This window comes from Littorina saxatilis, linkage group LG12 (genome assembly GCF_037325665.1).
Source record: "Littorina saxatilis isolate snail1 linkage group LG12, US_GU_Lsax_2.0, whole genome shotgun sequence".
Classification (NCBI taxonomy): Eukaryota; Metazoa; Mollusca; class Gastropoda; order Littorinimorpha; family Littorinidae; genus Littorina; species Littorina saxatilis.
Window position 1 is genome coordinate 22,342,765 of NC_090256.1, and position 27,261 is coordinate 22,370,025.

At 43.0% G+C, this 27,261-nt stretch overlaps 2 protein-coding genes across 2 annotated transcripts in view; one reads left to right on the forward strand and one right to left on the reverse strand.

Moving 5' to 3' along the window:
* Positions 1-39: 39 nt before the first annotated feature.
* Positions 40-7,351, forward strand: LOC138981525 (serine-aspartate repeat-containing protein I-like). The gene is made up of 4 exons (XM_070354472.1): positions 40-87; positions 3,303-3,542; positions 4,963-5,106; positions 5,465-7,351. The coding sequence occupies exons 2-4, from the start codon at positions 3,359-3,361 to the stop codon at positions 6,736-6,738; spliced, it is 1,602 nt and encodes a 533-aa protein (XP_070210573.1). The 5' UTR covers positions 40-87; positions 3,303-3,358; the 3' UTR covers positions 6,739-7,351.
* Positions 7,352-10,550: 3,199 nt separating this feature from the next.
* The window catches only part of LOC138983045 (uncharacterized), a 47,705-nt gene continuing 30,994 nt past the window's right edge, over positions 10,551-27,261 (reverse strand). Inside the window, exons 4-5 of the mRNA XM_070356447.1 lie at positions 14,385-14,681; positions 10,551-13,917 (exon numbers count right to left, since the gene is read on the reverse strand). Coding sequence (XP_070212548.1) covers positions 13,583-13,917; positions 14,385-14,681 — 632 coding nt within the window. The 3' untranslated portion in view covers positions 10,551-13,582. The remainder of the gene's footprint in view (positions 13,918-14,384; positions 14,682-27,261) is intronic.

Here is a 27,261-nt window from a genome sequence, read left to right on the forward strand (position 1 = left end):
TTCGGTATTATAAAAGGTAAATCACGACCCGACCACGCAAGGGGCCAACAGTCCGAGAAGTTTGCAGACGATAATCTGGGCATTTTGGTAAGCTATGGACATACATTTGTACATTCATATTTTTGTTTTTATTGTACGGCATATATTATGTGTCCTTATATCAACTCCATTTTTTCTGAAAAAAGTCTGTTACTTTGTTGGTTTAAACAAGATTATTGAAGAATTTACAACGTCTAATAGGGAATAATGTAATTATCAAAATCGAAGCAAAATTATTTTGTTCATCTGTGCATTTTTGCTTTCTATGTTGGATCTTCATGTTCATTTATTGTCTGTATCTTTCCTTCTGATTTGTTTTCTTCCTCTTCTTTCTTTCTTTCTTCTTCCTAAGTCTGTTTGTTTATATGTTTGAGTTTCTATCTGTCTATCTATCTATCTTTGGTTTGTGTGTCTCCCTTTTCTTTTTTTCTTCTTTTTACATTTAGTCAAGTTTTGACTAAATGTTTTAACATAGAGGGGGAATCGAGACGAGGGTCGTGGTGTATGTGTGTCTGTGTGTGTGTGTGTGCGTGTGTGTGTGTAGAGCGATTGAGAGTAAACTACTGGACCGATCTTTATGAAATTTGACATGAGAGTTCCTGGGTATGATATCCCCGGTCTTGTTTTTTCTTTTTTCGATAAATGTCTTTGATGACGTCATATCCGGCTTTTTGTAATAGTTGAGGCGGCACTGTCACACCCTCATTTTTCAATCAAATTGATTGACATTTTGGCCAAGCAATCTTTGACGAAGGCCGGACTTCGGTAGTGCATTTCAGCTTGGTGGCGTAAAAATTAATGAATGACTTTGGTCATTAAAAATCTGAAAATTGTAATAAAAATATTTGTTTTATAAAACGATCTAAATTTACGTTCATCTTATTCTTCATCATTTTCTGATTCCAAAAACATATAAATATGTTATATTTGGATTAAAAACATGGTCTGAAAATTAAAAATATCAAACATTATTATCAAAATCAAATTTCCGAAATTGATTTAAAAACAATTTCATTTTATTCCTTGTCGGTTCCTGATTCCAAAAACATAATAGATATGAAATGTTTGGATTAAAAACACGCTCAGAAAGTTCAAACAAAGAGAGGTACAGAAAAGCGTGCTATGCAGCACAGCGAAACCACTACCGCGCTGAACAGGCTCGTCAGTTTCACTCTGTTTTGCACAAGCGGCGGACTACGGTCATTGTGAAAAAATGCAGTGCGTTCAGTTTCATTCTGTGAGTTCCACAGCTTGACTAAATGTAGTAATTTCGCCTTACGCGACTTGTTTTTAGTTTCCTTTACTTTCCTTTTCTTTTCTTTTTTTCTGTCTTTCTTTTTTTCGTTCTTTCTTTCTTATTGTTCGTTCTTTTATTTTACGTTAAATTGGAAAAAAAGGTTAATACGAACTGTTTCTCGCCATTACAAAAACAATCTAATTCTGCTTGTCTTCAGTACCTGGATTTTTCCGAGATGGTCAATTTGATCAATGCGTCAGATATTTAATGATTTTCCATTGCAGATTATTCTTTAATCATTGCATCTTTAAAATGTAAGCATTATACCATGTTAGCATTTTCATCATCATACACTTAAAATAGGGGAACTCATAAAGGATGTTTGCTTTTTCACTTTTTTTTTGGTTACACTTTAGTTGTTAGTACATGTATTCTAAAAAATAAAAAAATAAAAAAATTGAAGTTGAAATGGGAGGGTTTAGTTTTATTCTTTTCCTCTTCTCAGTTTCTATTTAAAAAAAAATTCTTTGGTGTTTTTACTCTGAGGCATTCACATTTTGACCAGTGGATTATAATTATGCTATGCAGTAGTGACCGATAGCAAATGATAAGTGACAATATGTTTCACCAGTTTCTACTAAGTACCATTACAGATCGTTTGGGCAAACGACAGAACGGCCAGGCATATATAACAACAGGAACTGCTGTAGTAATTGTTGCTCTGCAGTATTACAGATGGTTCTGCCATATTACAGATCCTACTGTCACGTTACTGCCAGATTTGCCATTGTGCTGACCGTTCTGCTATTTTTTTCATGTTGCAAACATGTAGTTCTGAAGTCAGTATCGACGCTGGTTCTGCCATATCACACGTCATACCTGTAGTTCTGAAGTCAGTATCGACGCTGGTTCTGCCATATAACACGTCATACATATAGTTCTGAAGTCAGTATCGACGCTGGTTCTGCCATATCACACGTCATACATCATAGTTCTGAAGTCAGTATCGACGCTGGTTTTGTAATATAACACGTCATACCTGTAGTTCTGAAGTCATTATCGACGCTGGTTCTGCCATATCACACGTCATACCTGTAGTTCTGAAGTCAGTATCGACGCTGGTTCTGCCATATAACACGTCATACATATAGTTCTGAAGTCATTATCGACGCTGGTTCTGCCATATCACACGTCATACCTGTAGTTCTGAAGTCAGTATCGACGCTGGTTCTGCCATTTAACACGTCATACAAATAGTTCTGAAGTCAGTATCGACGCTGGTTGTGCCATATCACACGTCATACCTGTAGTTCTGATGTCAGTATCGACGCTGGTTCTGCCATATAACACGTCATACATATAGTTCTGAAGTCAGTATCGACGCTGGTTCTGCAATATAACACGTCATACCTGTAGTTCTGAAGTCAGTATCGACGCTGGATCTGCCATATTACACGTCGTATCTGTAGTTCTGAAGTCAGTATCGACGCTGGTTCTGCCATATAACACGTCATACATATAGTTCTGAAGTCAGTATCGACGCTGGTTTTGCAATATCACACGTCATACCTGTAGTTCTGAAGTCATTATCGACGCTGGTTCTGCAATATCACACGTCATACATATAGTTCTGAAGTCATTATCGACGCTGGTTCTGCAATATAACACGTCATACCTGTAGTTCTGAAGTCATTATCGACGCTGGTTCTGCCATATTACACGTCGTACCTGTAGTTCTGAAGTCAGTATCGACGCTGGTTCTGCCATATAACACGTCATACATATAGTTCTGAAGTCAGTATCGACGCTGGTTTTGCAATATCACACGTCATACCTGTAGTTCTGAAGTCATTATCGACGCTGGTTCTGCAATATCACACGTCATACATATAGTTCTGAAGTCATTATCGACGCTGGTTCTGCAATATAACACGTCATACAAATAGTTCTGAAGTCAGTATCGACGCTGGTTCTGCCATATTACAGATCGTTCTACAACATTACAGCTCGTTCTGCCATATTACAGATCGTTCTGCCAAGTCTCGGCAATCGCCAATAACGCCACCTCCACCACCCTTCAAGATGAAGACACTGTTGCTGGTCTTGGCACTGCTGGCCGTGGTCATTGTCCACGTGTCTGCTGGAGGCTACCATCGCAGACCGCAATACGGCAGACGTGTGAGCTACAGGAGCTACTACAAACCCAGACCCACATCCAGGGTTTACTATAAAAAGCCATCCATTGTCTTGTACAAGAACGTCAAAGGTGGGTGGTTGACATCAACATTTCTCTCTTCGTTCAAAGAAAGTGTTCACCTTTTCATTATTATTTTTCTGTTGTGTATCTTGTTTGTCTACTTAAGACTTGATGGGTTGAAGTCGTAGGGAATGTGTTGTTTTCTCTATGATTCAATTGTTCTTGTTTTTACATTCAGTCAATGTTTGACGTAATGTGTTCCGGTAGATTGGGAATCGAGACGACTGTGCTCGAGTGTACGTGTGTAAAGCGATTCCCAGAAAACCGCGGGACAGATTTTTAGAAAACATTTAGCATATGAATTTTTCTAGATGATGTCCCCCAGATTAAAAAAAAAATGTTGGTGCATAAATATGTTTGATGACGTCATATCAGACTCAAAACAAAAAGTTGGGGCTTCACTGTGGCGACCACATTTTTCAATCAAATGTATTCTTTGACGTAAGATTGCATTTTAGCTTTGAAGATTTATAACTCATTTATTAATTTGGTAATTAGTCTCGGTTAATTTAATAATCGAGTTTTTTTCTTCAATTTCATTCTTATTAGCTGAGTGACTGACTAATTGTTTTGATATCGCTCAACGCGAACTGTTTGATTATCCTATCGTCTGACAAACTGTCAGGGCAGTAACCTATTTTCATGGGGTTGTGCAAGTTGTATGAAAGGTAGGTAATAAATAATAATAATAATACGGGTATGTATAGGGCGCAAATCCTAAAGGAGTTCTAATCGCCTTACCATCTAAAATATTAGTGAGTATTTCTACGCACATACCCTCCCAGAGGGTATGTTGAAATATTATATTGAAATATAATAATCTTAATGATATCAACAATACACAACATAAGCGCCTTAAATCAATCTTAAATATAATAATCTTAATAACAGCAACAATACCCATTAAAAACAAATAAACCTTAAATAAATGGAAACACTATCACGTACACAATACACAGTTCATATGAATCTATCGTTATCAACAACAGTCTCAGATGGGACACTTTCCCACACGCACACACTCACACACGCTTACACCCACACACACACACACACACACAGAGGCACTTGCGGGCACATACACACGCTCATAAGAGCAAAATACCAAAATGAAAACCTCTTAAAATATGCCAGGCTATTTACAATGCTACACAATGTAAGGGGGAAGAATTGTTTTCCTAGTGGCAGTGAAGACTGAAGAGATGAGTTTTTAACTGTTTTTTGAACAACAACAACAAGCGTGTGGTTTGCACAGAGATTAGTTTTGTTGTTGTTGTTGCTATGTTTGCTGTCGCTGTTGTTGTTGTTGTTGTCGTGTGTTGTTGTTGTTGTTGTTGTTGTTGTTGTTTTATTGTCTACAGTTCCACTGTTTTTCATCAAGTTTGTAACACGACATAAGGTTCGTAAATCATCGTGATATGTATTTCAGTATGCGACAAGCACGCAGTTCCAGACCCACTACGGGTGTGCTTCAAGCAGGTGACTCAAGGGGGTGGGACCTACATCCTGCAGTGTGCGCTGGGTACCCGTTACAATGCCCGCTCGTGTAGCTGTGACATCACTTTCCCACATGGTCAGTATATATCTTGTAGCAAATATTGGTTTGCTTTTGTTTCTTGGTTAACTTTTCCTGAATGTTGCCTTGCGGAATCATCCATATGCGAAAATGTGAACACGCGAATTGTGCGTCTTTTTCTTGTCGAGTAAAGATTTCTTTTGTTTTTTTTAAACATAGCAAATGTTGTATTTTGATTCGTTTAATTATATTTGAGTCCCATTTGAGAATATATTGACCTTTTCAAAAAGAGGTTTTGGAAAGAAGTCAATCATTTTTTGTTTAAATGACTGAACAGAAGGAAGGTAGTAAAATATCGGTCGTTAAGTGCATTTTGTCAAATATGTTCCTCTTGTGACAACTTTCTGTGTCTCAGACCCTCGCAAGGGCCTCCCGCACGGCTATGACTGTGTGAGGGGTGGTGGGTCAGCGTCAGCTGGAGCTCCAGCCTCAGCCTCTGCCTCAGCTGCAGCCTCTGCCTCAGCCTCAGCTTCAGCCTCTGCTGTGGCCACAGCTCAAGCCAGAGCCTTGGTACTGGCGCAAGCCCAGGAAATTGCACGCGCGGAAGCCCGCGCCAACGCTGCTATCCAAGCCCTCGCGCAATCGCAAGCACAAGCCCAAGCCCAGGCGAGGGCCACGGCGGTCGCCATCGCACAAGCCAATGCCCAGGCTTCTGCGGCGCAGGTGCAAGCCCAGCAGGCCATCGCGGAGGTGAAAGCCCAAGCCCAAGCCAAGGCGTCTGCCACGGCCAGTCTGGCCGACATCCTCCAGTCGTCGGCCTCAGCCCGGGCCTCGGCTTCCGCGTCGGCATCGGGCAGCGCACAGGACGCCCTGCTGAGGGCCATTGGCGGCCAGGGCAAATACTGGTACGATCTTGACGAAACTCTTGACGACATCTTTCACGATCTCTTTGAAAACCTTTTTGGTGACGATGATGACAAAGGTGACAATAAAGGTGACGACAAGGGTGATGACAAAGACGATTTAGACTTTGACGACATCTTTGACGACCTTTTTGACGATTTGCTTGACGACGACAAGGACGATAAGGACGACAAAGACGACGATTTCAACGACGACTACTACGACGACCTCTTAGAAAACATCTTTGATAATGACGGGTACGATGATATTTTTGACGACGACAGATTCGACGACTTCTTCGAAAACGAGAAGGACGACCGCGGCGACAACGGAGGGACGAGAGGGCAAGGGGGACTTTTTACTTTCGGCGGTAGCGGCAACGACGATGGCTTCGAGGATATTCTAGAGAACCTACTGGAGGACGGTGATGACCTCGGTAAAGGCAACGGCAACGGAAACGGGGATGACAACGGCTTTGCTGCAGGTATCTTGAAAGACTTTGAATTTGGCAACGGTAAGGGTGGTTCAGGCGCTTTCGGCGACGACTTGTTCGACTTCGACAACGGCAACGGCAACGGTAACAAGGGCCCGGGCACTGGTAACGGCAACGACCAAAACGGAGGTATTGGCGATCTGTTTGATTTCAACGAGAAGACCAATGGCAACCGCGGTATTGATGATTTGTTTGGTAACGGTAACGGTAATGGCAACAGAGACCTTGACGATCTGTTTGGTCTCAGTAAAGGATTAAACATTGACAGCCTAACGCTGGGCGGTAAAATTTAATCAGGGAGAGGCCACAGGAGCTTGTATCCAACCACCGGTGAAGAAATAAAGCCACGAAAGTAGTGAAAGAGTGGGCTTGATCCGAGTAGTATTGTGCTATGTGCACATCTTTACGAAATCTATATATGTTTTTGCTTCATTCGATAGTCAAACATGTACACCTTAAATTTTCCCCGTGGAAGTAAAGTGCCGAACTAGAAGACAAAGTGCCACTTCAAAAAGAAGCACGAGAACACAGTTGTGTGTATATGTTTTTGTTGTTTAGCGGACAAGTAAAAGGAGGTTAAGAAAACGACAAATACGAAGATCTTGTTGAGCGTTCAGACAGACTGACAGGCTAAATAACACGACCAGACATAAACCTGGGATACAGACAGACAGTCAGACAGACTATCCCCCCCCCCGGCACACGCAGCGCAATGTTATTGACTTTGATTTCAAGGTAGCCACTGTACAGACATTTTACTACACGGTAGTCTGAGGGAAACTGGGCATAGGTGTTCAATATCAAACATGCTTTGATAAATTTATAAAAAGCAATTGGATAAATATCTTTAGACGAGTCTGACCCGTTGCTGCGTACAAGCTCAATAAATTCATGTGGAACAATAAATCGCGAGGGTGTGTACTTGGTGTGTGTGTGTATGTGTGTGTGTGTGTGTGTGTGTGTGTGTGTGTGTGTGTGTGTGTGTGTGTGTGTGTGTGTGTGTGTGTGTGTGTGTATGTGTGTGTATGTGCATGTGTGTGTATGTGTGTGTGTGTGTATGTGTGTGTGTATGTATGTGTGTGTGTGTGTATGTGTGTGTATGTGTGTATATGTGTGCGTGTATGTGTGTGTGCGTGTGTGTGTGTGTGTGTGTGTGTGTGTGTGTGTGTGTGTGTGTGAATCAGTGTGAATTTTATCAGTCTTCACCTCTGTCGTGGGTTTTACGCAAAGATAAGTCCTTCATTGCGTGTTTTTTTCAATCAAGCAACCAAGCAACCAATCAACCAACCAATCAATCAATCAACGAACCAATCACTTAATCAATCAATCGATTAATCAATCAATCAACGGCATTTTCATAAAGTCAATGTTTCTATTCTTCCTTTTTATTGAAAGATATAATTAACGTTTCATTAGGTCAACAATCTCAGAAAAACAGAAGTACACTTGTATACATTACAGATGTATCATCATGCTTAGACCACAACGACAGCTAAGCAATAATAATACGCACTTTCTGACTTTATTCGCACAAAATAAAATTTCGTCCGTGAAACACTTATTACATTTTGCACACTTAACGACTCACTGAGTACTGTCATTGCATGCAAACACTATGATGACGATGCAAACGATACTATGCAATGCATGCACACGTATCATGCAAACACTATGATGACGATGCAAACGATACTATGCAATACATGCACACGTATCATGCAAACACTATGATGACGATGCAAACGATACTATGCAATGCATGCACACGTATCATGCAAACACTATGATGACGATGCAAACAATACTATGCAATGCATGCACACGTATCATGCAAACACTATGATGACGATGCAAACAATACTATGCAATGCATGCACACGTATCATGCAAACACTATGATGACGATGCAAACGATACTGTGCAATACATGCACACGTATCATGCAAATGTCGCGAGGTTCAAGGGGTTTTGTAAATGTGACAAATGCCCGAGAGAAAAAAGAAAACAAATCAATTAAAAAAAATGGGACAGGTAAAAGTCCCAAATTGCAAACCCCATTGGAAACAATATACTTTTTGAAGTCTTCCGAGCCATTTTATTACGACTACAAACCTGAATACGCGAAGCTAATCCCCCTTCTCTTATAATTCTCTTCATAACCAAAATTCAAATTTTATGACCAAAAGTGCAAATGGCTATGCAGTCACTATGGTCGCACTTAATTTATGGATGATCCAATTTACAAACTGTCGCAAACGTACCCTCGGTTTCTACCCTTGAAGTCACTTTCAAAATACAAATTCATGTCAGTTGGCATGCAGAAATTGACATTTTTTAAACACATTTATGCTGTTGCCAGGCACTCCCGAAGACTCTCGATTACTGCCAGGACTTTGAACTTCTTAGGGTGTCTTAGTACCATATATATATTATACAACAATAGTTTGTGCAGGTGTAAGGGCTGGGCTGGGTCATTTAGATTATAAGTGTTAAGTGATTAATCATGTCATTTTCAGTCAAGCAAATTCAAGAAAAGCAAATTCAAGAAATAAAATCTAGAATAAAAGAGACAACACATGTGAAATAACTAAAATATATTCTAACACACTGAAACATGGGGTGTACTTAATGTAGCACCAATTCCGACAGACTCAAAACACTGCAAATGCAAGTCTTAGCAAAGAAAAAGAAAAACTAAAATGCACATTGTACTCGTATCATATAATCAGAGATTTATACGCATAGGAAAAGCATTTGCCTAACGCCCAGTCCACCACGAAGGGTTATATCAGGGCGGTGCTGCTTTGACATTTAACGTGCGCCACACACAAGACAGAAGTCGCAGCACAGGCTTCATGTCTCACCCAGCCACATTATTCTGACACCGGACCAACCAGTCCTAGCACTAAACCCATAATGCCAGACGCCAGGCGGAGCAGCCACTAGATTGCCAATTTTAAAGTCTTAGGTATGACCCGGCCGGGGTTCGAACCCACGACCTCCCGCTCACTGGGCGGACGTCTTACCACTAGGCCACCGTGTTGCGGTTTGTTTCACGGTGCTGACTGGTGTATCTAAAGTAACCAATCGTGCATCACCAACTTTCCTGAAATAAGGAACGTCAGAAAGGGGCTTTAAAGTGCATGACAACTAACATATATCGGTCATTCGATAAAAGGGAGATGCAAAATAGACGCTTTTGCAGTGGCAACACTATTTATGACCTTACAAAGCAACAGAAAGATAAGCATACATTATTGTTGTGTTAAAAAGTCCTGTAATAATCCTGAGATGAGTCAATGAACATTACAATTTTCTGGGTCGCAGGTAATAACAAACACCGTTTAATACTCAGGTTAGTATTTGTACTAATTTAAAGAAAATATGAGAACATCATATAAAACGAGAGAAGTGACACGAATAACAACGACCTTACCTTGCACACAAACGTCAGAACAAAGTCATACATTTAGTTCTAACAAACACCAAAGTAAACACAATGAAAAATAAATGCTGTAGTTGGCAGTGGTTTTAATCTGGAAAACCTGATTGTTTCTGCATATGATGGAGAAAAAGTATCTGGTCATTTTTACCACCGGCAGAAGAGATCTTATATTGCTATAAGTGGTCTAAAGATTGCCGAAGTCACATGAATTTAGAAACTTCAAAACTTCAACAATACAGTCAGCTTTTATGAACACAAATTCCAAAAAATGTGCTACAACGAAGGTCATGTCAACATTAGTTTCAGATGACAAGTCTAGATATATAACACATAAGCACAGTATACCCTGATGCAAATAACATTCGAAACTCAAAGGATTCTTGCAAAAGAGATTCTAAACAAATGTAACCATTAATCAACAACATATATATAACACAATAAAAAGTCCAAAACCAAGCCAGAATGTCGCATCTTTTTAAAATCCAAATTTTCGGCCCACAGGCCTTCTTCAAAGGTTCACAGACCAAGGGTTCCATTGCTGTATTGTAACTATAGACGCTTGGTCTGTGTACCTTTGAAGAAGGCCTGCGGGCCGAAAATTTAGATTCTAACAAGATGCGACATTCTGGCTTGGTTTTGGACTTTTTTGTGTGTTGTATAAATAAGCTTTTTTTAAGCTTTACAAAGTGTTCCAGCTTTCATTGTGTGGAGTGGTGCAGAGGAAAAAGAGTTTCTTGAATTCTGTATATATATAAAATGTTTGCTTAAGAAATAAGATGGTCCAATGATTTATGTGGAGTGCAAATAGACACAAGTAGCATCAGCAATAGCTGGCCTTTAAATACCTGCCAACATATCCTACATGTAAACGGCTTAAAGGCCCAGTCTGCCTCAAATGATTTACAGAACGATTTAAATCTTCTCACGATAATAGCAGTTCTAACCTTATGGAACACACTTGCAATAGCATTTAACAGCATTAAATGACACAGTTCGTTTTAATGGCTATTTAGCTTGCGTAAACCACACACCAGATTTCGTGGTTTATTTTACCCCTGAGCCACCGTGAACCCGTGTCACACACTTTCCTTTTTTTCACAATTTCGTCGTGAGTTTGTGATTTCAATGCGACTCGCTATATCTGCAATAGCACGTAATTGTGTACCTCTGAATCTAAAATGCAACAAACGACTGCGAGTCACACGAACTTATCGGCGGCGGTTGGCTTCAAAGAAGCAAGCGCTATGCAGAAAATTTGCCTGCTTGCGGAAACACGACCTTTGCGTGAACAGCTTCCGGGCTCCCTTTTTAGTTAAACTTTCAAAACTTCCGAGTTGTACTGATCTTGTCTTGGTGAAAAAAGAAATATTCTATTATTTAAGAATGTTTGTCTTACAAGCTGTAAGCCTACATTTATTATTAAGATTTTAAAAGTTAGTTCTAGCGCCAAAACGAGGCGTCCGATTGTGGTACTAGGCTGGCCACGCAAAAATTAATTCTTTGAAAATTGCTCGCTCTCTACGGAGGGCACCTAGGATGTTCTCAAGCGGTGAGTCTGTAAACAAAAGGGTGTTTGTACTGTGTGTAAAAGCCTGACAGTATCTGTGTCCAGAAACTGATGGTTTACGTGAAGCTGTGTGTGCCTTTAACAATACCAAGATATAAATGGGTTTGCATACCCAAGTTAACAACACTAGCTTACCCTATAAGTACACATAAGTGGCTAACAATACCATGGCATGCTATGGGTCCACATATCGGGGTTAACAACACGTGTATACCCTACAGGGACACATAGCCAGGTTAACAACACGTGTGTAGGGACACATAGCCAGGTTAACAACACGTGTGTACCCTACAGGGACACATATCCAGGTTAACAACACGTGTGTAGGGACACATAGCCAGGTTAACAATACGTGTGTAGGGACACATAGCCAGGTTAACAACACGTGTGTAGGGACACATAGCCAGATTAACAACACGTGTGTAAGGACACATAGCCAGGTTAACAACACGTGTGTATGGACACATTGCCAAGTTAACAACACGTGTGTAGGGACACATAGCCAGGTTAACAACACGTGTGTACCCTACAGGGACACATATCCAGGTTAACAACACGTGTGTAGGGACACATAGCCAGGTTAACAATACGTGTGTAGGGACACATAGCCAGGTTAACAACACGTGTGTAGGGACACATAGCCAGGTTAACAACACGTGTGTAGGGACACATAGCCAGGTTAACAACACGTGTGTACCCTACAGGGACACATATCCAGGTTAACAACACGTGTGTAGGGACACATATACAGGTTAACAACACGTGTGTAGGGACACATAGCCAGGTTAACAACACGTGTGTAGGGACACATAGCCAAGTTAACAACACGTGTGTACCCTACAGGGACACATAGCCAGGTTAACAACACATGTATGTCATAAAGGTACCAATAACATATTTAACAAAATTCTTCACTGTCTTCAGCACATGCAGTAGCGGGCCTTCGACCGTCCTGATGGTTTGACTGAAATTTAACACAGAAGTTGAATATTTCCTGACACTCCTAAACACTGAATTCAATACGAGCACGACTTCAGCTACTCTAGCTTAGATTCAGCTGATATACCAGCTAAAAATGTACGAAAAGGCTGTCACCTGATGGTTCTATAGTTTACAGAAACCTTTACTGTCAGCCAACACTATCCAGCAACAAGTCTGAACTTATCATTCTGAAGGTTGTCCAAAGACTGCAGTGTGTTACTCCACCACAGAACTTTACATCTTCAACTCAAGGCCCATACATTGACCTTGACACTGAAGAAATAACGGACGTAACAGAAACGACTTTACAACATTATTACAGATCGGATTTTGAAGCGGGCGAATTTGACACAAACTGGCAAAGTTTGATTGACCAAGAGGCTAGAATACACTTGGATAAACAAAGTTTGGTCCCTAACTAAGCCCGAACTGGTCGTAATAAAGCATATTGTTTCTTCTTCAGGTATTTCCCAGCAACAAAACTAACGGCGACGGAAGGAATCACACTAGTTAGGGGTGTAGGAGTTCCTTACCTCTAAAACAATGGTGACTTCCGGTAATTTGATTTTTAGAAAGATTAAATCTGCGTTATTGCGATCAGGTTAGTCTTAGTTAGGGTCCAACTTTGTTTTTCTAGCAATTTTCAGCCAAACTGTGTCAAGTTCGCCCGCTACAAAGTTTCTTCTGCACTATGAGTTTTGGGTTACGTCCCTTAACCGCTCAGGACTGGTTTTGAGTTCAAGTTGTGTGTTACTCCATCACAGCACGTTAGGGGAAGTTTTCCCGGCATTTCATAGTCACAGCAACCAGTCTTGGTAAACCTGAACTCTACAGGCGACGTTCCTGACACGTGGCAGTAGCCAGTCTGCTGTTTTCTGTGTGCTTTTGAGGTCAAATAACTCTGTTCTTTTACTGACGCGAACAGCGGACATTCGGTGGCCTTACAACAACCAGTCTGCTGTTTTGTGTGCGTTTTTGAGGTCAGATGTCCCTCTAACTCTTTTACTGACACCTCACAGCGGCAAGTCTGCTGTCATTTGTCTGTTCCGAGGTCAGATGTCCCTCTACCTCTTTTACTGACACCTCACAGCGGCCAGTCTGCTGTCATTTGTCTGTTCCGAGGTCAGATGTTCCTCTACCTCTTTTACTGACACCTCACAGCTGCTGGCCTGCTACTCTCCGGGCACTCAGAGGCCTGGAAGTCCTTGACTTTACAGGCGTCTAACCTGATCTCGTCACCGGAGCACGAGACCCCCGAGACCCAGGCGCTGACGTCACCCACAGTTTGACGCCAGTTGGTGTTAGTGTTCTCAAACTCCCGTCCGTCTCGGAAGCCAAGCTGTTTGCAGGCCACGCGTGCCTCGTAGCCGCTCCAACCGAGTCCGCACACGGGCAGCCATCTTCCTTGGTGGCTCAACGTCACCATGCCCGTGTTGACGTCATTCAACCCCGGGAGTGGCGTCATCTTCAGCATGTGGTCTGGATAGGTCAGATTAAGAGGAGATGGAGATGAGTATAAGGGCTATGTAGCACAACACTAGGTCCTGTCCTTATCATATAAGAACTTATAGGATAAACTAATAAAATAAGAAGAAAAGAAGAATGACAGGAGAGGAATATCATTGAAACGGTTTGTTCCTCTTACGTAAAACCTGATTCACGCCCTTTCTTTACTCTCTGAATGCAAAGAAGAAGAAGAAGAAGAAGAAGAAGAAGAAGAAGAAGAAGAAGAAACAAAAACACACACACACACACACACACACACACACACACACACACACACACACACACACACACACACACACACAGGGATGGGAGTTGCCGATGGGTGATTTGGCCATGCCTGGTACACTATGATGAAACAAGGGTTATTTGGGATTTGGCTGTGAGTTGTTTCATTTATTTATTTATTTAATTTCTACATTAATATTTGTGCATTTACGTACCACATATAACTGCGAAGTGGCCATCAGGGCAGTCCACAGTGGAGTTAGCGTCCGCCACGTACGGACACTGCTGGCTGGAGATACACGTCACGTTCATAAGCCACTGACGCCCGCTGCCGCGTCCAAAGGTCTTGTCGCCCGCCCAGATCCCCCCGGTGTAACCCAGATGCCTGCAGACGACTGAAGCTTCCTTGTGGCCCATGGACCTTTGACACACTGACCCCCACTGACCTTTGTAGAAGACCTCCACTCGCCCTTCAACGGAGTTCTTTCCGCCAGCCAGCGCCACCAAGGCTTCTGCAAAGAGACGACGAAAAGAGGAGTTACTTTTCAGTGCAAGGGTCATCTAGCGGTTGGAGCCACTACAGACACGATTACGTTCTTTTGGTTTTGAGATAGTACACAGTTCGCAAAACGACTGGCCTCAGTCTCTTTCGATTTTGTCGATCATTAACCATATAACAGGCATTCATCGGAGAGTTCAAGACGAGATCATTGTCAAGATGCAAACGTTATAATTAATCTGCTTTTAGACTAAATTGTACTGAGTGCATGTGGGTTTTGTGTGTGTGTGTGTGTGTGCTTTTTTAAAAGTTAAAGGCACAGTCCTTCCGGTGTAAACGATTCAGTGCACCATTTCTTCATCTCAGATCTGCCCAGGCATTCTCATGGAATAGGACCATCCTTCCACTTGGACACACACCTAAAACCAAGACCGCAACACAGTGGCCTAGTCACTGGTAAGGCGTCCGCCCCGTGAGCGGGAGGTCGTGGGTTCGAACCCCGGCCGGGTCATACCTAAGACTTTAAAATTGGCAATCTAGTGGCTGTTCCGCATGGCGTCTGGCATTATGGGGTTAGTGCTAGGACTGGTTGGTCCGGTGTCAGAATAATGTGACTGGGTGAGACACGAAGCCTGTGCTGCGACTTCTGTCTTGTGTGTGGCGCACGTTAAATGTCAAAGAAGCACCGCCCTGATATAACCCTTCGTGGTGGACTGGGCGTTAAGCAAACAAACAAACAAACCTAAAGCCAACGACCTGGGTGCTTTCTGTGCAGTGTGGGCATTTTGGGATGAACTCATTTGTTTTAAAAGTACACTAGTGTCAATCTGAAACGTGAATTCATCCCAAAAGTCCCGCTCTGCGCTGGTAGCAATCAGGCTGTTAATGTTTGGTATGTGCCCCAGTGGAGGGATGTCGTTACCCCATGTAAAAGCCTGGCCAGATCTGATATAGTCAGCCTAACTGTTTACACGGGACGGACTGTTACCCCATGTAAAAGCCTGGCCAGATCTGATATAGTCAGCCTAACTGTTTACACGGGACGGACTGTTACCCAATGTAAAAGCCTGGCCAGATCTGATATAGTGAGCCCAACTGTTTACACGGGACGGACTGTTACCCCATGTAAAAGCCTGGCCAGATCTGATATAATCAGCCTGACTGTTTACACGGGACGGACTGTTACCCCGTGTAAAAGCCTGGCCAGATCTGATATAGTCAGCCTGACTGTTTACACGGGACGGACTGTTACCCCGTGTAAAAGCCTGGCCAGATCTGATATAGTCAGCCTAACTGTTTACACGGGACGGACTGTTACCCCGTGTAAAAGCCTGGCCAGATCTGATATAGTGAGCCTGACTGTTTACACGGGACGGACTGTTACCCCATGTAAAAGCCTGGCCAGATCTGATATAGTGAGCCCAACTGTTTACACGGGACGGACTGTTACCCCATGTAAAAGTCAGGCCAGATCTGATATAGTGAGCCTGACTGTTTACACGGGACGGACTGTTACCCCATGTAAAAGCCTGGCCAGATCTGATATAGTCAGCCTAACTGTTTACACGGGACGGACTGTTACCCCATGTAAAAGCCTGGCCAGATCTGATATAGTCAGCCTAACTGTTTACACGGGACGGACTGTTACCCTATGTAAAAGCCTGGCCAGATCTGATATAGTCAGCCTGACTGTTTACACGGGACGGACTGTTACCCCGTGTAAAAGCCTGGCCAGATCTGATATAGTGAGCCTAACTGTTTACACGGGACGGACTGTTACCCCATGTAAAAGCCTGGCCAGATCTGATATAGTGAGCCTAACTGTTTACACGGGACGGACTGTTACCCCGTGTAAAAGCCTGGCCAGATCTGATATAGTGAGCCTAACTGTTTACACGGGACGGACTGTTACCCCATGTAAAAGTCTGGTCAGATCTGATATAGTGAGCCTAACTGTTTACACGGGACGGACTGTTACCCCATGTAAAAGCCAGGCCAGATCTGATATAGTGAGCCTAACTGTTTACACGGGACGGACTGTTACCCTATGTAAAAGCCAGGCCAGATCTGATATAGTGCAGCCTAACTGTTTACACGGGACGGACTGTTACCCCATGTAAAAGCCTGGCCAGATCTGATATAGTGAGCCTAACTGTTTACACGGGACGGACTGTTACCCCATGTAAAAGCCTGGCCAGATCTGATATAGTCAGCCTAACTGTTTACACGGGACGGACTGTTACCCCGTGTAAAAGCCTGGCCAGATCTGATATAGTGAGCCTAACTGTTTACACGGGACGGACTGTTACCCCGTGTAAAAGCCTGGCCAGATCTGATATAGTCAGCCTAACTGTTTACACGGGACGGACTGTTACCCCGTGTAAAAGCCTGGCCAGATCTGATATAGTCAGCCTAACTGTTTACACGGGACGGACTGTTACCCAATGTAAAAGCCTGGCCAGATCTGATATAGTCAGCCTAACTGTTTACACGGGACGGACTGTTACCCTATGTAAAAGCCTGGCCAGATCTGATATAGTCAGCCTAACTGTTTACACGGGACGGACTGTTACCCCATGTAAAAGCCTGGCCAGATCTGATATAGTCAGCCCAACTGTTTACACGGGACGGACTGTTACCCCATGTAAAAGCCTGGCCAGATCTGATATAGTCAGCCCAACTGTTTACACGGGACGGACTGTTACCCCATGTAAAAGCCTGGCCAGATCTGATATAGTCAGCCTGACTGTTTACACGGGACGGACTGTTACCCCGTGTAAAAGCCTGGCCAGATCTGATATAGTGAGCCTAACTGTTTACACGGGACGGACTGTTACCCCGTGTAAAAGCCAGGCCAGATCTGATATAGTCAGCCTGACTGTTTACACGGGACGGACCAATTCAATTTTGGAAAGTTGAATCTGTTCAGCAGTAAATGGCATCTTTTGAGAGAGAAAAGGTTATACACGGCTTCAAGAAAAACAGGATACATGTGTGTGTGAAGACAACATAAACTCTCTGTCTTGAAAAAGTAAATACATTGTAAATGCTTTTCACACAGATCTTCGCTTCACTACATTCATCCTTTCTAGTGCCTTTTATCGTTTATATTCACCCTTCATCTTAAAACTTGGAATACGATAATTACCACAACACCCGTCTTCTCGGCTATAACCGTCTTTACCCTCCCCCCCCCCCCCCCTTTTTAATTACATGTTAATACCGTGATTACGACAAGCATCCTGTTTTCTTGCCTATTACCGTCATTACCCTTAATCTTCAACCCTTGCTGCACTTATTACTGTAACATCCTATATATATAAACATTCTCAGTATGAATGCACTGGGCTGCCTCAATGGAGAAGGAATAAAGCCATTATTACACACTAAGGTTTTGCGACGGGGACGTCGGCGTCTCAGACCTGATTGTGCAGGACATGCTGATCTCCGACCACTTCGTCATTTCTTTCAGCTTCGACCTTCAGAAGCCAGGCCCTGCCAGACGAGTCGTCACCTCGCGCAACATGAAGCGGATCGACATGGCAGCACTGAAGGATGACGTCAGAGCACTCCAGTTAGACAGACATGACCTCGTGTCCAGCTACAACAGCGACCTGCGCCGGATTCTGGACAAGCACGCCCCTCTCACCACACGCACAGTCACCGACAGACCCTCGGCACCTTGGCTTACGCCGGAGGTCTCCACAGCCAAGCAAGATCGGCGTCGTGCTGAGAGAGAGTGGAGGAAATCGGCTCTCACGGTCCACAGGCAAATCTTTACTTTTCACCGAGAGGCCGTCAAAGAGATGGTGGATAAGAACAGACACCAGTTTATTTCTCAGAAAATCGAGAACAGCACCTCCAGCAAAGAACTCTTTCTGATCACAGGGCAGCTCCTCGGTAAAGTTCAAAATAAAAAGCTACCAAACTCCGTCCCTCTTGATGACCTTCCAGATAAGTTTGGGGACTTTTTTGCCGAAAAAATCGAGAAGATCCGAGTCGAGCTTGATGCTGCTCCTGGGCATCCAGAGCATGCGCCATTTCACGGCGCCCACCTCACCGATTTTTCTCCTGTCACTAAAGAACAAGTGAAGAAGATCATTGAAAAAGCTCCACCCAAATCCTGTATTCTCGACCCAATTCCTTCAGAGCTATTAAATGAGTGTCTAGAGGAATTACTCCCTGTCATTACTGACATCATAAATCAATCCCTCACATCCGGTCAAGTACCCCCTTCTTTTAAGCATGCAGTAGTCACTCCCCTCCTGAAAAAAGCTAACCTTGACATCAACACTTTCAAGAACTACCGCCCTGTCTCCAATTTGCCTTTTGTTTCGAAAGTCCTTGAAAAAGTTGTTTTGGCCCAATTGTCAGAGCATCTCGCTAAGACAGGTATGGTTGAACCATTACAGTCCGCCTACCGCGCAGATCACAGCACTGAAACAGCCCTACTTAAGGTAGCGAATGATCTTCTCACTGCTTGTGACAGCGGCTCTGTTTCGCTTCTGGCCCTGTTGGACCTATCCGCAGCGTTCGACACCCTTGACCACGATATACTGCTGGCAAGGTTGAACACCACATTCGGCATAACAGGCACGGCTCTGGGGTGGTTCTGCTCCTACCTGACTGGACGCACTCAGGCTGTTGTGATCCAGAATAAGCACTCCGAGGACACCATATTAAAGTATGGTGTCCCACAAGGATCTGTGTTAGGCCCAGTGTTATTCACTATGTACATGCAGCCGTTAAGCAAAGTCATAAAGCACCACAATGTCCTGTACCACATGTTCGCAGACGACACTCAACTACAAAAATCCGCACACACCAAACAGTTTACAGAGTTAGTGCAGTCAATAGAATCATGCAGCGATTCCATCAAACAGTGGATGACAGTCAACAAGCTCAAGATGAATGATGATAAGACAGAGATCATGCCAGTTGGCAAACAATCAAAGTTAAAGCTTCTTTCAGAAACATCCAGTCTTACCCTTTCTGATACCACAGTCACATTCAGCACCAAAGTAAAAAACCTGGGTGTCCACCTTGACAGTAACCTGTCAATGGACGCCCACATCAACTCACTCTGCAGAACCGCCTTTCTTGAAATGCGGAGGATTAGCCAAATCAGACACCTTCTTTCCCTCGACGCAACCAAGACACTGGTTTCGGCTTTTATTTTGTCGAGACTGGATTACTGCAACTCGCTCCTAGCCGGCCTCCCAGACGCCAAGCTAGACCGCCTACAGCGCATCATGAACAATGCAGCACGTCTTGTGCTGCGCAAGCGCAAGCGCGACCATGTCACCCCTCTCCTCATGACCCTTCACTGGCTACCAATCAAAGCACGCATTACATATAAAATAGCTACCCTGTGTTACCGTAGCCTTCAAGACTCTGCCCCTTCTTACCTGTCTTCGCTCTTAAAGCCACACGTCCCCACACGCAACCTCAGATCCGCTGACGCAGGGCACCTTGTTGTCCCACGCGTCAAACTGAACGCTTTCGGCAAGCGCGCCTTTACCTACACAGCTCCCTCTATTTGGAACTCTCTGCCCATGTCTGTCCGCCTTTCTACCTCTCTCCCTTCCTTCAAGTCCTCTCTAAAAACACACCTCTTCCGGGAATACTTCAACCCCTAGCCTGTGCGAGTGATTCGATGTTGTCCGTGTGTGTGTTTGTGTGTGTGTGCGAGTGAGCGACACGAGTATATGCGAGTAATTGGTTGTGTGCACTGTTCAGTATTTGCCACATTAAGGAGAGGGGTCGCTTGCCATCGTAGCGCGCTGTGGGCCGGCTGGGGGCGGGTTGCTTGCGAGGGCTGTATTTTGTACATTGATTATTTGATACATGTATAATTATTAAATGCGTCTCCAGGAATATGTTTAGTTTAAATCTTGTGTCGATACTATTTAATTCTGCCTCGCTATTAGCCATTGAGTAAAACTGTTTTATCACCATTGCTTTATTGTTGTTAATTCGTCTCCAGAAATATGTTTTGTTTTAATCTTGTGTCGATACTATTTAACTCTGCCTCGTTATTAGCCATTGAGTATAACTGTTTTATCACCATTGTTTTATTGTTGTTCTTTGGCCATTTACGTTGAATGACTTGTTATACATTGACATTGATAGTTTTATTCTTCTTCTTCTTCGTCGTTCGCTAGATAGTTTTATTATAAGAACCTTTTTTTTTAATTCCTATTAACTCGATGTTCTTTAACTATGTTTGTAAATTGTTAGAGGATCTTTTAGTAGAAGTGTTTAACTGTCGAAGCTGCTTTTACCTAAGAGACCGACTGTATATTGTGCTGTTGTACTTGTCAGACTTGATTGTACCAAGTCCTTCACATGTTGTAATGCGCTTAGAGCCAAATATTTTTGTTTTTTGTAAGGGATAGGCGCAATATAAATACACTTTATTATTATTATTATTATTAACGTACAGATATGCCAAATGAAAACCACAGTTATAATGGGTTTTAAACCCTAAACACACAACCCAACCACACATGAACGAGAAATTAAATATCAGCGAAACTATCATAAAGCCATTACAAGAAAATTAAATCTGTCAGCATTTCGTGTAAACATCAGCACACGTGTTGGCCAAGGGTTCAGTACTGCACACAAATAACTGGCTGCAACTCCAACAACACAAACACCAAGCTACCAGCCCACCTTCTTCTTCTTCGTCTTCTTCTTCTTCTTCGTTCATGGGCTGAAACTCCCACGTTCACTCATGTTTTTGCATGAGTGGGTTTTTACGTGTATGATCGTTTTTGCCCCGCCATTCAGGCAGCATACGCCGATTTCGGGGGAAGCATGCTGGGTATTTTCCTGTTTCTATAACCCAACGAACTCTGACATGGATTACAGAATCTTTTCCGTGCGCACTTGGTCTTGTGCTTGCGTGTACACACGAAGGGGGATAAGGCACTAAGCAGGTCTGCACATAAGCTGACCTGGGAGATCGGAAAAATCTCCACCCTCAACCCACCAGGCGACCGCGGCCGGGATTCGAACTCACGACCTTCCGATGAAGAGGCCGACGTCTTACAACCCCGCCACTGCGCCCAGCAATCTTGATTAGTTTAAAGACACACTCTTTCCTTAAAAATTTTGGCTCACCGTCTCAGACCTGGCCAGGCGTTTACATCGGATAAGACCATCCCCCCCACTTGGTCACATTTTATTCAAAGTGAACTACATGTGTGCTTTATGTGGGAATTATTGTTAGATGAATTAATTTCGTGAAAGCCACTTATTTTAATTTTTTTAATTTTTTTTAAAGAAAGCTTTTATACAAAACATACAAGTCGCCACGACAAACAGTCAGGGTGTTTATTGTTGGTACGTGTCCAAGTGGAGGTATGTTCTTATCCCCTGTAAACGCCTGGCTGGATCTGAGATGGGGAGACGAACTGTTTTCACGAGAAGGAGTGTGCCTTTAAAGGTACCATCCCTTTGACATTACTTGGACTATACCTATCAAACACCAACAGCCGGACTGATTCCTGTTCTGAGTGGGATTGATGTTGTTGTGTTGAATTGCTTTCTCTGCTGACATGTACTTCTTCTTCTTCTTCTTCTGCGTTCGTGGGCTGAAACTCCCACGTACACTCGTGTTTTTGCACGAGTGGAATTTTACGTGTATGACCGTTTTTACCCCGCCATTTAGGCAGCCATACGCCGCTTTCGGAGGAAGCATGCTGGGTATTTTCCTGTTTCTATAACCCACCGAACTCTAACATGGATTACAGGATCTTTTCCGTGCGCACTTGGTCTTGTGCTTGCGTGTACACACGAAGGGGGATAAGGCACTAGCAGGTCTGCACATAAGTTGACCTGGGAGATCGGAAAAATCTCCACACTTAACCCACCAGGCGGCCGCGGCCGGGATTCGAACCCTCGACCTTCCGATCAGGAGGCCGACGTCTTACTACCCCGCCGCAGCGCCCGCTGACATGTACTGACCTGAGTCGAAATCAGCCAGGACAACAACAAACAAAAACCTCCTGCTCCGCAATTAGGCTGCAGCGTTTTGGCACGTGACTTAATTGAAGAAGGCTCTTATTCAAGGTCAATGTGGACACACCTGTGCTGGTTTACACCATCCTTTGCACGCTCGTTTACAAGAAAAGAAAGGAGTCTACAAGCGACGCAATAAGCAGGCCCCACACGTCACTTTGTTTTAAACACTGCATCAGTGACACAAATAGCACAGACACCAGTCTCCCAAGCTTGGAATCTTAGCACGTGCAGCTAGCACAGCGAATTAATTCTCCTTTCTCCCTCAGTGTCTGTGTGCGCCGCCTCCCGCGTAACAGTACAAGGGGTAGGGGGTCTATTTTCTGCTTGCTTACACCTGGGGAAACAGTGTGCATGACTGCGGGATGCATGAGCGACAGGCATTAGTCAGTATTGTAATGAAATTCGTGCCACGCATCTGGCAGTGGATACCAATCTTTGTTACTCCGTCTTGTAAACATGCCGCACGTGCATGCCACACTTGAGTGTTGAGGGCGTGTTACACAATTCTGGCTTGATGCATGCAACGAATGCCGTAGCAAACCGTCGTATGAAACTCAGTGCTGCGCGCGACAAGTACCAAAATGGCATGCGTTCACTCAAAAGTGCAGTATGAAATTACTTACCTCTACGCTAAAGCTCCAGTTTGCGGCTAATTCACAATGCATCATCGTGCATATACATTTACACAAAGAGGCTTCGTTAACTGATTGAATACACAATGCGATATCAGGGAAATTGCTAAGACTTTAATTCTCTTTAATAGATGTGACGTAATTGCTGGCCATTAAAAACGTTTCGGATTTTTGTGTGTGAAAGATTAAAGGCAGACCTTGGCACCACCTTTTCATGTACCGTGAAAAGAGTTCGGTAACTCTGCCAAAGTAACGGGGAAGTTTTGGGCGATTTGAATTTTTTTTTCTCGGGGATTTGTCGACTACCGACGACAAACGATATCCCTGGATGTCAGTGTTGCATTTAGCTAGTTGCATGCAGTATGTTATGTTCTTACGGTGCAAAGCCACACAAAATGCAAGGGGTAGAGCTGGGACAGTAATGCTATAATGTAACATAGTGCTCAGACGGTTGCACCAAAATGTACCACTGTACATTTATAAATTGTGTGACGAGCCCTTTAGACAAGGCAACCTGCGTAAGAATGGGTTTGCATAGATCTCTGCTGGCAATAACTGACACAAGAGTTTTTCCTCTGAAATAAACTAGCGAGTACAGCCAGTATTAAAGAAAACCGTTCAGGATAAATGTATTTTTGACGCGTAAAAGTGAAGGTAAATTGCATCAGTGCTAGATAACGTCTGGAGGCGAGAAAAAAAAGTATCGGCAGGGTCGGTCTATTGTCTGTCTACCCAAACAACAGTGCAGTTGAGCAAAAAGATGGACGAGGAGTAGGCCAACAGTTCAGAGACATCCTGAGCAGAGAAAATTGTTCCCTCTTTATTCTAGGGCCATGAGCCCTAGTATTACGCTGGCGTTGGCTCACATGTATGTATAGCTGAAAGCTTATGGGTGTCGGCAGGCGTTTGCGCATGCGCTTATGTCGTCATCAGTTTGTGTACACAGAAAGTTGTGACATCCGTCACCCTATGGGAGGGGTGAAGGCAACATTGTTGTTCATCTGTAGAAAGTTGTGAAATCCGTCACCCTATGGTAGGCGTGAAGGCAAAATTGGTCATCACTGAGTTTGTGTAACACAGGAAGTTGTTCAACAAAAACATCAGAGATCGGATTGTGCAGGGTCAACCGCAACAAGCTCAAACCGAGCCATACATATTTACCTGTATTTGAGTGACTTATATACCAACATTTTTATTTCTTATTTTCAGCACAGGTGTAGGAAAAATCATGAACCAAAATGTTATTTATTTTCTAATTTAACATTTTTTTTACAAATGTGACCATGTTCTTTTAAACAAACAGTGACATTAAACATTGTTATGTTAAAAAAAAGAAAAAAGAAAAAAAGCTTTTGCGCACAAATCAGAAAATACATTGTACATTTTACTAAACCGGATCTTTTCTTTTGTTGGGAATTCCCGAACCGTCTCGGTGCAGCGCACTGATCTAAACTGAATAGTGGATTATTTTTAGATCAGTGCATGCTACAGGAGTACGGGAGACAACTCCGACTGACTAAATTTGTCGTCTGCTTTTGTTTTCGATACGAGACGAAGCACTGACTTATGCCGCTGAAAAAAACTGAAATCAGCATTAGATCAAACCGATCAACTTTTATCCAAATCATGCAGTTTGTAATCAAAGTAAGAGCTCTGAAGTTGTTCATGTTGATTTCTTTTTTGTGGTTTCTTTGAAAGTGAAACTAAACAAATACAACATTATACGCACACTGTGTTGAAGTATTTACTATATTATGTGTGTGTTCTACAGCGCCCGCGCGTGGGTGTGTGTGTGTGTGTGTTCGTGTGGGCGCATGACTTTGGGGTTCACATGGTTTGTTTGTTTGTTTGTTTCAGACCCACACCCATATACACACATTTCACATTTAACCCATTTGTCGGCCCCCTGTCGATATTTATCGCCTAAGTTCCTTTGTGTTGCATTGTTGTGCAAGATGACTGAGTGTGTGCAAGAAACCACTTTGACCATTCACCTAAAAATTACATGAAGGAACGTCTGGGAACCTGCTGATTTGAATCAGCAAATTTTCTTTATCATTATGTCTACTTACATCGGAGTACAACATTCGGATTAAGCAAAGCAAAGCCCACGACCAGCTGAGTGTCTCGCGACTGGGCCGGGTGGGCTGTGATTGACCGTTGACCTCACCCCGGCATTGGAACAACAGAAGTGGAGGGGGTTATGACAAAGCAACTCTCCCGCTGAGAGGGACAGTTAGACACCGACACTTGGTACCTTTTTGTATCAGTGAACGAGCGCGGGCAGCCTCTACTGGAAGCGCTCTGGAGATAATGATAGGGTTTACTCTGTCGAGTCTTCATATCGAACCATTATTCTTGCGTGCTCCGCCGCTGGTGTTATGCAATATGTCTAGGTTTCACAAGAATTCCTTGTTTTGGTTACCGACACACTGAACATTTCTGTACGCGAAGAACTGTCACCATTGCATTTATTTTGCTCTTTTTCTCATTTTGTTCATGTTGTTTGAACACCGTGTTAACTATTTACAGGAACTTCGTAACTTGTTACTAAAACTAAAAGTTCCGCAGCAGAATCGTCACTGCTTATGACATTTTGTTATTTCTTGCAATGTTTTTAATTGTTACTCGTTCTTCTCACTCTCTTCGTGTTGTTTTTACACTTTGCAAATAGTTGTGTTTTGTGTGTGCTGTAAGTTCCTCACGAAACACATTTTCCGCCACTCTGCATTTGACATAATTTTAAAAATGTCGGGTCTTCTTTGTTTGAATTCTTCGCACTCTGTTCATATACATGTTACTCTGTATGTCTTCTTTGCAATAAAATGGGTATCTTTTACTCAAAGTTTCTCAACAGGGAGATCTTGCAGTGCATGTAACATTTCGTACTTTCGTACAGTATTCTTTGTTAGCTCATTTGTGGTCTTTTGCTCAAAGTTCTTCAACAGGGAGATCCAGCCCCATTGCATTTGACAATTTTCAATCTTTATTCGTCTGTTTATTTTTTGTTCGACTAATAACTTCATTGTTCTTCATTGCAAAACGTTGGGTGATCTTTTACTGCCTGCAGTGATGACCATATCACCAAGAAAATTACATGGTAATTTGCATCAAGATTGCAGTATATTTCAGCCGGCCAATGATTGACAGTGCACTGCATCAGATCTGCTCTCATTGCTTTACTTATCATTGCAAGGCTCAGAACAATTCATGGGAGCAGTGAGCTGTTTTATGCTATGACATAACTGAATCCAAGTGACCTGGATACCATTTTATTTTAAGGAACATCGCTTTGATGGTTTTATGTTATGTGCAGATTGCTCATTGTCATAATACATTAGTTGGTTGGCTGCTTCATCCGAGTCACCTTGTGTTACATGTTACTGTGATTATGTGTGGATTGGTGCTTCCTCCTTTTTAGTCACTTTTCTTCCACTGATGATACCGTGATTGAAGTTGCATTGCTGCTCCCACCTTTGATTCCCGTTTCAGTCGTTCATTTTTCTGTATATGAGTGGATTGGGGTAATTTAAATGACATAGTATGATTAATCAACATTAGACAATCAATGCCTTCAATACAGCAATTGCAGGCAGGATCAGGACATTTCCCATGGATGAATGCGTTCATATCATTGATTAAATTTGCGCATATTGCGCAAGTGAAACTTTACAACGAAGGGGTTATTTTTTCAGTCATTTGAATTTAACAAATATTTTGATAGCTGTTGTGCATGAACTTTAGTTCGTCCACGACCATTCTACAAAGTTTCGAGTCTATAGGTAAAATGGTCGGACATTTACCTTTTCTCCAAAACTGAGGTGTTATCAAATTACACCTCCGAAATTGTCAATGGCGCGGAAGCTTTCCTGAATAGGCATGGCCTTGAACCCAGCTTTAACTGCTTTCTTCAGGTCACCAATGATCTAG

Excerpts from the sequence above, each read along its gene's own strand:
- LOC138981525 (XM_070354472.1), top strand. The coding sequence starts at position 3,359 with ATGAAGACACTGTTGCTGGTCTTGGCACTGCTGGCCGTGGTCATTGTC. Across the intron at positions 3,543-4,962 it reads CTTGTACAAGAACGTCAAAG|TATGCGACAAGCACGCAGTT; the intron begins GTGGGTGGTTGA and ends TATGTATTTCAG. Across the intron at positions 5,107-5,464 it reads TGACATCACTTTCCCACATG|ACCCTCGCAAGGGCCTCCCG; the intron begins GTCAGTATATAT and ends TCTGTGTCTCAG.